This window comes from Thermobia domestica, chromosome 9 (genome assembly GCF_964235325.1).
Source record: "Thermobia domestica chromosome 9, izTheDome1.hap1.1, whole genome shotgun sequence".
NCBI classification, from domain to species: Eukaryota; Metazoa; Arthropoda; class Insecta; order Zygentoma; family Lepismatidae; genus Thermobia; species Thermobia domestica.
The window spans coordinates 115,036,154-115,049,890 of NC_137462.1; the positions used below are offsets into that span (position 1 = coordinate 115,036,154).

The 13,737-nt window shown below is 33.9% G+C and overlaps 1 protein-coding gene across 5 annotated transcripts in view; it reads left to right on the forward strand.

The window, feature by feature from the left end:
• LOC145694949 (uncharacterized) overlaps positions 1-13,737 on the forward strand; it is a 210,110-nt gene that overhangs the window by 36,404 nt on the left and 159,969 nt on the right. For 4 of the 5 annotated variants that reach the window (XM_081771742.1, XM_081771743.1, XM_081771745.1 and 1 more), the window contains exons 3-4: positions 949-1,006; positions 8,438-8,546. In XM_081771742.1, coding sequence (XP_081627868.1) covers positions 949-1,006; positions 8,438-8,546 — 167 coding nt within the window. The remainder of the gene's footprint in view (positions 1-948; positions 1,007-8,437; positions 8,547-13,737) is intronic. The other variant, XM_081771746.1, reaches the window with a different exon arrangement.

Genomic DNA, 13,737 nt, shown 5'->3' on the forward strand with positions numbered 1-13,737 from the left:
AAATTTTGAACTATTATAGAACCTACTTGTAAATTGCAGAGTTAGTAATCTGTTTGTTTGGAGTTAATGTGCCGTATATATTAGGTATGGTAGCAAATACAGAGGCATAAGGCAAGTCACTTTTCTTATATATTAAGCAGGTTAAACAAGCATTAAATAACAAGGAGGCAGTACTTACAAAGACGAGATTCTGGCTCGTATTTCAAAGGACCTATCCGGTTGCAATAATGTGAACAGACGTTGGGGGAGATGGCTCAAATGTAGAAGAGACTATGTAGATTCTATATTCCAAAAGCAAATTGTTCTAAAGTGGATGGAACCTAGTCAAAATCACGAAACATGAACATTAAAGTCAATTGAAAAAATAAATAAATAAATAAATAAATAAAGTCGTCTACATATCTCAAAAACTATAATAAGGATATGGCTAATTAAAGCTTATTGCAAATACATAATGAAGAGCTTTAAAACGATGTATAGCACGTAAGGTTAGTACGGATAGCACATTGTCAAAAGTCAAGTTGTTTGAGTAAAATCAATAATAATGATAAAGTATATATATATCTTCTGCGAATTACCCAGGGCGCCCCACGCGAAGATTACGTGCTTGAAATATCTCACAAGTGGATTTATGGTCTCCAGACTCGATTTAGCACGCAACGTGACTTTTGACTTGATCACATGACAGTATGGTCCTTATGGCAAACCGGATAGGTTTTTTTGTATTTAATTTGTTTCAGTTTTATATGTGATACTTTGGCACATGGGGAAAATAATACCCTTTTTTGGTGTTGCTCGTTTTGAAATAACTTATTTCTTTTCTCTTTATTCTTACATCTTATTTATATTCCTTAACAAAGGAAACGGAATTGAGTATTTGTAGTTGGATTTAATAGTTTTTTAAATAAGGCTTTTACTTCTTATTTAAAATGATGTATTCGGTTTCAGAAATCCAAGAGTTTTGGAGAAAATGTTTTGATGGATCATTCAAGAATATAATAAGATTGTAAGTATTGTCTTTGTTCGTTTACTACTGCAATTTCCAATACCAGGCCTAAATGAATCTCTTAATTGTGAGAGTGCCTGGTCGGTTAAATTGGAGTTTAACATCCCTTTCAGCACCAAGGTTATATGAGACATGAACCTACAGCTGAACCACTTGAGCTCCCACCTGGAATTGAACCCACATCTCTCGCGCCAAAGGTGCTTACGCCACACCATTCACGAGAGAGCACGAGTCCCATACTCTTTTTTTTCTAATGGTTTTCTTAATCATTGTAACAATCAAAGAATAATATTGAATAAAGAGTTTTACTAACTTATTCCTATGGAAACCATCTTGTATCGCAGTTCAATACTTTGAATACTGTAAACAAGTATCCTTCCGTAGAATAAATATAGGGTTAACTCGCAATAGATTCGTCATAAGGTTTGGTGCAGCAATATACGCAATTCAGATGCGTGGAATAAGTATGTAATGCCCACACTATAATTAGTGGTTTGTAATTATTTCTACGTATTGATAGCTTACGTACTTTCATTATTTCCATTAATATTGCTGCAAAAAGCATATGATGAACCTGCTACAAGCATTATTTAAGGTTGTGTTTGATCTAAGCAGGGATACGTGTTTACCGTATAGAAAATAAATTATTTGACTGTGGTACAAGATTGATCAAGATAGGGATATTAATAAGAACAGTTGTACTCTTAATATGTAATAATGTGTTCCATACATTTTATAAGCAATAATAATAGTGAAGTTTTTCTACATAATTATTTAATATTTAGAAAATACTGCTTATGGTCAGTTGTATCAAGGGAGGATTAAGACCGGATAAGGTAATCCGTTGATTATTTTTATCTTTGGGTAAGAACCGTACATTTTCTGAAAGCATCAACAATTTTCTGAAAACGGATTAACTTATCCGAAGTCATAATACTATCGTACGTTTGATTGGATAAGAAGTGCGTGTAACAACTGAACACTGATTTGCGTAGCATGTGGTAACTTTTGTTACTAGATATGGAAAGAAAGCGAGTGAAGAATTTTACTCCTCGGGAAGGCGAATATGCCGAACTGTTGGTGGACAAATACAAGCATATTCATAAAAGGAAAAAGATGTATAAAATACTGAAAAGAAGATTGCATTTCTGATATTTCAGAATATTAGGGACATTCAATTTAGTTTTATGGATAATATGTCTGGGTCCAGATATTGGAGCAAAAAGTTAAAACAAGTAACTTTTTGTTTGAGCAGGTCACACTTCTTTATTGGTCTTCCAAGCGTTATTTTCAAGCAGTTATAGGGTGGGAGGAGTAACCCCCTGTTCTTACATGATGTTTATCCACAAACTACACTAAATTTCACACAAATACTTTCTTCTTTTAAATCCAACATTTGGACTTTGTACTGAAGTGTAGAGTAAGGATAGGGAAGAATAGAGAGTATTAGAATAGCGTAGTGTAAATTAGGTTAGGTTACCCTAGCTCAGTGTCTAGCCATTATTTTCAAATGTAGAGTAGGGTAGAGCAGGTTAGGTTACGTTAGCTCGCCTTACATTCAGCGTTTAGCTATTATTTTCAAATGTAGGGTAGAATAGATTAGGTTAGGTTACCATAGCTTACCGCTTGACCGTGTCACATCATAACACTTTATTTTACTGTTACGCGAAAAGAAATCGTTACCGCGACCCTAATTCGTCAACATTTTTAAAACTCAAATTTTGACTTACGTTTACATTTGCATCCCAGTTGGTTTTGCTCCACTCCAGCAAGTAGCACTGGCTTACGTAAATGTGGCTCTTGTATAGCCACTGCCACGTAGCATGGCTGCTCAAGGTCACAATGTGCTGGCCGAGGCGAGCTTCCACATTGTTCTGTTGCAGGATTGGCAGGGTAGTTAGCTACTTTGCTCTATAGAATGTACATTGCACTGTCTCAGAGTTATGAGGTATGCGTCTGTGCATAAAACACAAACATAATATCCTAGTAAATACGCGAAAATATTGTCGCTCCATACTGGAATTATGTTCATCTTACACAGTATTGATTAATATAGGGACGTAAAATTTTCGTTATTTTTTGCCCATTGATATGTTCTTCACGACAAATTGGTGCTCTTGTTCGTGTTAAACTAAAGACATACCTAGTTATATCATAAATACTGTCACAAGTTTGAATGTGAATAACACAGAGAGTATTAACACCAAGGTAATTTATTTTGGTCATGTTTTACATTGATATGTTCTACACCTGACGCACGAATCATTTTTCGAAATGTCCCCCTTTGCCTTGATGCAGGCACGAAGTCTGTCCGGCCACTGGTCAATGGCATTACGCACCACGTCCATGGGAAAATTGTTCATTGCTCGGGTCAAGGATTGTTTCAGACTGTCGACAGATGGATGCCGTTTATGGCAGACCTTTGCCTGAAGGACTGCCCAAAGTTTGTAGTCCAACGGGTTAAGGTCCGGGCTGTTAGAAGGACAATCAGCGGTAGAAATGAAGTCGGGGACGTGCTGTGCCAGCCAGTCCTGGTTTGTTTTCACTTTGTGGCCTGGAGCGGAATCCTGCTGGAAGGTCCACCTTTCTCCTGGGAACATGGTAGCAGACAGTGGTTTCACTATAGGTGTTAGTACTTGTGTCCTGGTACACCTTGGCAGATGTTTTAACACCTTGTTCGCAAAAATGCAGCTGGGTTATGCCTGAGTAGCTCACTCCCCACCAAACCATCACTGAGGCAAGATGATGTGCCCTCTGAACCCTTGAAGCTGCCTCAGCAGCTGCAGTAGATGACGTGGCATACACACGGTCATTTTGGGCGTTGTAGGCCTGCTCAATTGTGAACACCTTTCCGTCAGTGAACAGAATCTTCCTATGCAAATTGTTGGCATAACGCCGCAACAGTCTCTTTGATTTAAGGACGCTTTGCGACATTAATGTTTTGGGTCAGAAAGTGACCAGTCCGCCTCTTATACGCCCTTAGATGTAGGTCACTCCTGAGCACACGAGACATTGAAATTCTGCTGATGTTCATCTCAGCAACCATCACACTTTGTGTTCGAACAGGATTTCTTCGAATTCTTACTGCGACTGCTTTCTAGACCTGCGGGGTTCGTACTGTTCGTGGTCTGCCACTTCTTGCGCGGTCAGCTGCCGTTCCAGTCTCGCTGTATCGCTGTATGGCGCGATATACGAATCTCTTGCTGATTTGTAGGGGTTTCAGGAGGTTGAAAATCTCATCTGCTGTCTTCCCGATCTTGTGTAGTGCAATTACTGCTACACGATTTCCGTAATCTCCCACTTCATCAAAACTCAGTACAGTATCAACGTATGTCATGCACAGTCAGACACAACTAAATGCATCTTTCGCTTTATACACAGATGGCAGCAATGTGCCACTCCGGATGCCTACAGCACCACTCCAAACTTTATGACAGTGTTTATGATAAAACTACGTACAATGTTATTTATTTCAAATCATGTTATTTTTCCTGATAGTTGTAATAAAATTTAAATATATTACGCATTTTTCCCTGATTAAAATAAAGTTGGGTTATAAAATATAAATGCCATCATTTTGAATGAAACGATGCACTTCGATCTCAAAATAAATTTTTAGACAGAAATACACACGCACATGTCATTGTTAATTTATTTTTATTATTTCTACTATAAAGATTCTTTTTTATCTGTTATTAATCCCTCTGTGATTGACTGTACTTGTTACTGGATGCTGCAGCAAGCAGGAGTTTTTATTGTAAAATCTGGATAGATTTTGCAGAACGTGCGAACAAATTTAATGCAGGAATTGGAGCAATTCTAGTTTATGACATAACCCACTTATCTTTTTCGTTTTACTGTTCCGCTTTATTTATTTCCACCTTCAATCCTGTAGTATTTAATATCAAAAGCATATTCAAGTCCAAAAGAAAAATTACAAAGATTTAAAATGCCAACTGGTCTCTTAGATAAACAAATGGAGCCGTGTATACCATAAAATATAGTTGAGCCCAAGAGTGGCATGCAGGAGGGTAGAATTTCATAAAGATAATCACCTTAAATGTAATACAAATTAAACTTCTGTGTTCACTTGTATTAGTTGGCCATCAAAAACTAAAATTTCAATTCACAAACTATAGAACAGAAATAAATTAATTAATAAAACAAGTAATAACAATTACTGTAACAGTATGTACTTAACAGTACTGCATTTGATACTTTAATCATTTAGTAGTTAATGACAGATTACTAGTACAAATATCATTCTTGCTTTAGTTGTACGCTTGCGCATTCAGATTAGTGTTGGCGCAACACATTATCTTCACTCCGATAACTAACGCTAGTTTTATCCCTGTTCATAGATTAATCCTCAAGTGGTACACTGAGCATTAGTGTTCATTGCTAACAGGTTCCACATTGCCGAAGTATACTCTTCAAAACAATTATGACGCAATAACAACTGAGCAAAACGAAGGCCGTCTCAAAATAATTTATTAATAGATTGACTAGTTTATTAACTATTTTCAATTTACTAGAAAATTACATAGAGAAATTTTAATATTATGCTGTCATTTTGGCAGAATTTTGAAACAAGTGAAAAGTGGGAACACAACTAATGAGTATCTTCAATGTAAGTGTGCATCTTGTAAATGAAAGTTAAATGCAGGGTGTAGATGAAGTATTCTACATATGTTGTGTTGTTTCATAGTAGTATTAGAAACTCTTATTTGTTCCAAGTGTTCATAGATTTCCGTTCAGTTGAGATACTCTTGTACTCGCAAATAAATTTGACTATCTTCAGAGTCTCGAAATTAGCACGTAAGAGTAGTCACAAAGAACAACAGAAAATATATAAATATCAAAACTAGCTACTCTGTTGATGATCCAAATCTGTAAAGGGCCTGTTATCACCAAGAAAGAAGAATGAGAGAAAAACTACCATTGCACTGGCTTCGTGGCATACTAAGCAACATCTCACACTTGATACATAAACATTCTTTTTCAATCTCGAATCAATCTATAATGATAATAATAATAATAATTTGTCTTTTTTGTAAAGAAACTACGCTTTACTGACGAAGATCATACGTGTACAAATGTGAGAAAGATATGTTATAGTTAGGTAATACAATATATTAGAATGTATGTATTGCGTATACTAAATTATAACCACTTGAAGTCGAGTATGCAGAAGACATTATAAGTTGAATTTAGTACTTACAGAAATGCTCCGAGGGAAAAGTTGTAATTTATCATGACGAGTGAAATTGAACAAAAGTAACGGATGTGGATCTCTCGTACGCTTTTCGGTCGTAGTGGTGGTACTTGCTCAATAGACTTGAATCGCCTGCTACACAGTCTTTGACTTTATATGTTTTATCTCCTTTTCTTGCTATCCTTTGTGACTATTCTTTACGCACCAGTTATATATATTTGCTTACTGCTAACATACAGATGGTCTATTTCTCTGCATATTACCATCGGTAGCATAAAGATGTAAAATGCATTTCTCTGCAAACCTGTGAGAAGTGGCAAGTAGGTTGTTTTACTTTTATAGACTTTCGAAAGCCACCTGGGTAATATACACTAGTTTTATTAGGATGGATCAAGAGGAGCAATGGCTAGAAGGCAGATTTATGTTACGGCTGTAGGCAGATTCATGTTACATATAATATTGATTTTGTGTGCGCTGAAACTTTTAAGTACGTATCTCAAACCATAATATCCATGCTAATATATTATTATAACAGTGCCATAATTACATTAAACAGGGTGTTAGGATATCTTATATTCGTATTTTAATTTTCGAAATACAGATATTCAAATTAGCAATCATATGAACTGTGCAAATCTTTGAATTATTAAATACATCGACTGATCAGTAAGTTAGAGTTTACAATACACGCTTATTGTAATTACTATGAATTTCTATGAAAAAGCTCACCTGATACGTTCCACTTTTGAGTAATGTTTTGATTGATGTTTCAGCAATACATGACGGCATTTTCAAATCGATGAATGTTCGTGCTTGTAGATATTAGTCCTAAATTTCAACTAGTAAAGTTTTGGGTGCGCTCTCGTTGCTAAGCGGATAGTGTACTCGCCTTTGGCGTTGGAGACCCAGGTTCGATTCCAGGCGGTGCTCATGTTCGAATTCAACGTTAAACTGCTATTCCATGTCTCATATAGTCTCGCTGTTGAACGGGACGCTAAACTGAAAATCAAATCAGTAAAGTTTTAGAACCTATCCCACTTGAAAGTTTTGGTAGCACTATATCCCTATAGTTCAGAAGAAACTCGAAATTGAAATATTATTTACAAGTTTCTCTTCATAGGTTTCACTTGTTTAAACCAACTCTGTGTCATAGTTTGTGTATTGCTTGTCAGATTTGCTAGATAATATGCCTCGGTAATAATTTGGTGGTTTCTGGAATATTTGTACCGAAATTTTATATTTATTACTTCTTGTGCGCTAATGATCTCATAGGAGAAATATAAATGACGAGAAATATAAGTTATTACGATATTTATATTTGTTACCTCCAGCTATTTAATATCCACACTTTTGTAAGGTATCATCGCCATCGGGGAAACAATGTAACATGGTAAGATGTACCCAGTCTGTCAGAAGATCGCGCAATACCAGACACCAGTCATGCATTCATCCACAACTTCCTGGATACCTAGTTCTTGGCACGTAAACATGTACGGCCATGCGCCCACCATTGTTAGCATGCATTGTTGACATCTAAAAATACTCTAGACGCTCATTGGGGTTCGTTAAACACGGATTTGCCAGTCAACAGAATGAGATAAAAGTCGAGACTCATCATAGTAGGAGACCTTCTAGTCTTCTATCATCTGATTCGCGTGCTCCTTCGAGGCGAATCGTTAGCGCTACTGAACCTGAGTGAATGATACTGGAAATACCTTGTGGAATAGTCCACATGTGCGAGTAAACCATAGGGTGCGTGGTCATAGGGAGATGTTTGCGAGTTGACCACGGTTGTATTCGATAGTCAGCTATTCCAGTGTGTTTCATCTGGAAGCATATTGCCAGTCGCTGGACACGACGCTTACCTCGGCAGTCAGCCTTGTTCCGTCCTGTGCAGTTCGTGTTGACACTAGTCTTTGGCTTCACTCGACTCGATCGGCACATTAGTCTTTCGGAACCCTCAACCTGGCGAACTCATTACTGACCTGGCGATTCATCATGAGCGAACTCGCTACTGACTACATAGGTTGTAGCTATGCTTTATCGGAGTGCGCGCTGCATTATCACCAAAATCGAGTCGGTTATTTTGAACAGTTGTTACAATTCAGTGGTCAGTCGGTGTATACTTACACATAGCTGCTTATTTGGTTAGCCTGATATAATTGTTTTATTCTATAACTTTACTGTGTTAAATAATACTCCTAATTATTTTTCAGCGTTCCAGAATTTAAAATTCTTAGAGGAGGGGTAAACATAATGACAGAGAAACATAAACCATTAACGGAGCCTTTGTTTTTATTGTTACCTCCATTTTTTAAAATTGTGGTAAGAATTCTAATTAATCTTAATTCCTTAGGAGAGAGAGGAAATTTATGTATAAAAATTAACTATTCAAATACATTATTCAAGATAATGCAAAATATGTACACTCATGTCCAAAATGATTGTCGCATGTCTATATCTGTCTTCTTGTAAGAATATAATTATTTGATAATGATTTTGCAGGGTACTTTTAATACTGATACTATGTGTATAATCGGAAATGTACATTTGTGATAAATTTCATAGGAAAAGAATTATAAATACGAACATTAGAATGAGTAAAACAAAATGTTGCTAAATGAACAAGGAAGTTTTATTTTCGTTTTATTGTTCTTATTGCTCTTTTGGTATGAAATTTGCCACATACATGCCTTTGCCGATTATACACATACTAACATTGTAAGAAATATCAGGCAAATTCGTTGTCAAATTATATTCCTACAACATATTTATAGACATGCGACAATAATTTTGGACATGAGTGTACCCTTGGTGAAAAATTTGGCTGTAATCCCTTTCGAAATGGTAATCTAGACCAACCAGTTTAATGCAAATGATAATATTATTTATTATATTTAAAAGTATACCCCTTTCTCCTCACAAAGTGTTTGAAAAATGTAGCCATACTTAAAATTAGTTAAATATAATAGGTTTCGCTAATTTTATTGTTCTAAGAATACGTAGTTACTATCATAGAATATAGGTTACAATGACTCTACAACTCTGATATGTGGCAGCTGATCGCTGCTGCTTTGTAGCACTTCTACACTGCTTGACAATTGTTAGAGTACAAATATATGTTTACAGTTCACTTTTGGGAAGACGATCCACGGGTATCAATTGACCAATATATGAGTACTATATTAGTCAACTTTATTATCGAAAGCTTGCTGGAATTTCCCATCATGAGAAGAAACAAGACTATAAATCAAAAACGAGAATTGAAAGCAATATGGATAGAGACATAAAATGCAAATAGTTGTGAGTGCAGAGAATTCTGGTCACATCATATATAGAACTACCGGATGTAATTAAAAACAAAGCTGTTATCATGTACAAAACTAAGATGAAGAATGTTTTCTTACATTCAATATTTAGTTCTTTATGGTTTATAAAATCTCATCGCGAACGAGTATCAACAAACAATGGACGACTATTAAATTTAGAATCAAAACTAAAAGATATTCATTTTCCTGTAGCATTAAATACCATCCAAAAGATTTAAAAAAGGATACCTGATATTTCTGTAAATGTATATACATATAACAAATACTATTCAATTTATATATTATATAACACGCAAAATAAAATGAAGCATTTGAAACGAATTAAATGTTTAAGTAGAGTAGTGTTCTCTCAACTAAGCAAACATAAAAGAAAAAATACCTATGTGATATATTTATTCACAAAATATGTTAGATAAACATGAACAAGATTGCTCATCAAATGAAGCAATAAAAATAATAATGCCTGAAGAAGATACATATTTATAATGTCTATATATAATATATACATTATTATATAATGTTTATAATACTATTACCTGAAGAAGATACATATATATAATTTAAAAACTATCAATGTACGGTGAAAGTGCCATTTCTGATTTATGCTGATTTTGAATGTTTCATTATGAGCTTATGAGATGTAAATAGTTACTCATTAAACAAACCATCTACGAAGAAGTATCAGCGACAGAAACCATCTGGGTTCTGTTATTATATTGTAAAAGGTAATGTAACTAAAAGAAATCCTATTGTATATAGAGGTAAAGATGCCGCGAAGAAATTCTGAAATATGCTGAAGGAAGAAGCTAAAGCAATATCAAACATACAGAAAATAATGAATTACTTTCGAACACGAAAACAAAAGAAACAATTCAGTAAATCTACATGATGTTCTGTTATATTGAAGAATATGCAGAAAATAATTAAATCGTAAAGTTAAACATCATGATCATATAACGGGAGAGATTTATGGCATGTAGTTTGGATGCTATAGTTTTTTTTCTGGCAGGCAGTTTTTAAATGGCACTTGGGCAAATTTTAATAAAAAACGTGGTTTCCGGAAAGTTTAATTGACAAGCTGTTTTAAAGATACCAGAATAATTAAAAAAAAAAAAAAAGTGTGTTCAGCATGAAATGAACTTCAGGTATACACTATTTTAATTTTTCTGGCATGCAAGAAAGTCGGTCAAACTCAATTGTAAAAATTCGAAAAAAGTGTATCAATCGTTAGCTTTGAAGACCATTAGTTTTGTGAAGGAAAGGAGACTCACTAATGATATGCTATTTCTATGTTGAATACTTATATAACTATCTGTAGTATAAGTTTTAGTCTGAGAATGCACTCCTTTTTTTCTAGAGCTTTTCCAAAATGGCCGAAAGCCTCCATTTTCTCAGGTCAATATCTAAAAAGGGACTGAAGGAAAACAACTTAAAATTTTACAGAATGTTCTTTATGCAAATAGGAATATCTCATAAAAAAATATGACAGACCAGGGGCGACTCTAGGATATTTTATACCTTAGGCAAAAGGCATATCTGCGCCCCCATAATCTCCTTCTCCCCCAAACCCAAACCAAAGTGGAGCCTTGTCACCTTTGACATTTTCACCACATCATCATTGTTATCATTTGTTTAAGCATTAAATAAAATATAGCTTACTCCGAATGCCTCTCTCTATGGTATTAATAAGTAATCTATAAGCCAATTATTTTTTAAACATTTTTATCGCTGTGGCATTTGCAATGAAATTTGACTAATATAACCACAGGGCAACAGGAAATTAAAGCTTTGTTGTAATGTAAATATAAAACGTAATGTAACATTGTAATGTAGCATGTCTATATAAAACAAAAGATAAAACAATATTGTAAATATAAAACAAAAGATGGTTAAGACAAAGCAACCACTCATTTCCTCATTCACACCAAGCAAATGCCGGGGTGGTCCCTAACTTATAGGTCCCAGGCCGCTTCCTTCCTTCCCTTTCCCCGGATAGTGTGCTCGCCGAGAGACGTCATCCCTCAAAACGTGACGGGCTAAATAACCTTAGATGCCGAAAGCCCAGAAATCTAAATCCTAATCCTAATCTAAAGAATTACATGACTATTATAAAGACTATGCATTAACTTCTCAAAACATATGACTACCTGCTCAAAAAATTCTAAGTTATTAACAACTATATATAATAAAGAGAAATATGTGATTCACTATCGAAACTTAAAACAATATATATTGGATTATAATTAAACAAAATGTACCGAGTAATAAAGTTTGAACAATCAGATTGGTTAAAAACTTATATCGACCTAAATACAGATGAAAACAAAAGCAACTAATGATCTTCAGAAAGATTTTTATAAGTTAATGAACAACTCAGTGTTCGGAAAGACAGTGGAAAATATTAGAAGAAGATATAATGAAGTAAAAGTAGTAGTGCCCCATTAAAAGTAGAAAAATTCATTGCAAAAACAAATTTTAGAAATATAATTATTTATGTAGAAAACCTATGTGCAATAATAATGAATAAGACTGCATTAACTTTTGACAAACCAATGTAGGAATATTAGCTTATTAAAATGATTAATGTATGACATACATTATAGTGTGATGAAATCTACGTATGAAGATAAGAAGGAGATATGTGATACAGATACTGATAGTTATATTTATTATATTCAAACGAAAGTCTTTTATGAAGATATGAAAAGCTTTATTAATTATTTCGTTGCAAGTGATTATAACGAAAATAATAGATACAGCATACCACATATTAATAAGAAAGTTCTTGATCAAATGAAAGATGAAGTTAAAGGAACAATTATAGAGGAATTTATTGGATGAAGATCCAATATGTACTTTATTAAAGCACCACAAATTAATTGACTTCACAGATAACGACTTCAAAAATAAAATTGATAAAGATAAATATAGAAAGCAAAGGGTGTTAAGGAGAACACTTACCTTTAATGAATACGAATACTGCGTGTTCAATCAAAAAGAATAATACAAAATGAAGTTAGTTACAAGTTACAAACCTAGTGTAGATGTGAATAAACTGGTTTTAAATTGTATAGATGGCTTAAATACGATGTAATCAGGAACGATTTAAAAAGATATTATGATTCTTTGATTACATTATAATAAAAAATGATATTTATACTGTTGTACCAGAAAATGAAGTAAAAACAGTATTAAAACTACTATCAAACTACTTCGTTACTTGTAAATACTTAAAATATAATATGAAAACAGAGAATTGTATTTATATAAGAATGAATATAATAAAACATATTTCGAGTTGGTATGTATGAATTCTAAATTTAAATCTAGGGGTACAATGTCTCAGTGGTAGAGTGCTTACCTCTGGTGCGTGAGGTCTTTGGTTTGATTTCCGGCTAAGTAAGCTTGTAGTGGACAACATCATGTCCTTGGGTTTTCTCGCGGTACTCCCGTTTCCTCTCACTTTTTTCATTCCACTAGTTCTTCCATCACCATTCACTTGCTTTAATCATTGTTTCTCTTAACCTCAAGGGCATAAACGAGGAACGTTAAACTGAAAGATTTTCTAAATCTAAATACGTATAAGAACGAGGATTGTTTAAAATGTAAATATAAATTATAAATGTGTAATTATGTGCACTTTCTCATATATATACGTCATAAAGATTTATGTACAGTTATATGTGTTCATTCATAATTTAATCTATCTGATTTGACAATAGAATGTTTGGCGAGGTATTTTTAGTAAAAATACGTTTATGTAATTTTTATATGCAAATTCACTTAAATGGGAAAATTGTGTTTATATCAGTTTTTATATACAAAATGCTTAGGAAAAAAAGGGAGGTCCCAGAAACCTCATGTGTCATCCATTCACATAACTATCTCTTTCAAACTCGAAATGAGTGGAAGAACATTAAATTTACTTAAATTTTGATATCATGCGACCGATTGTATTGAGTTCTAGAGAACGAAATTAAATATTCATTGACACATCAACTTGTATTTTCTGCTCCCCTTCAATACAATTCTAGATATCAATTGGTGTAAATTATATTAGTAATTTTTTTTACCTGCTTTGTACTTTGATTTTAAGCATTTAGTTTATTTCTTGCAATATTTAATATTCAATTTCTATATTTAGCAGAAATCATAAGTTATTTTCATCAACAAACTACTAGATTTTC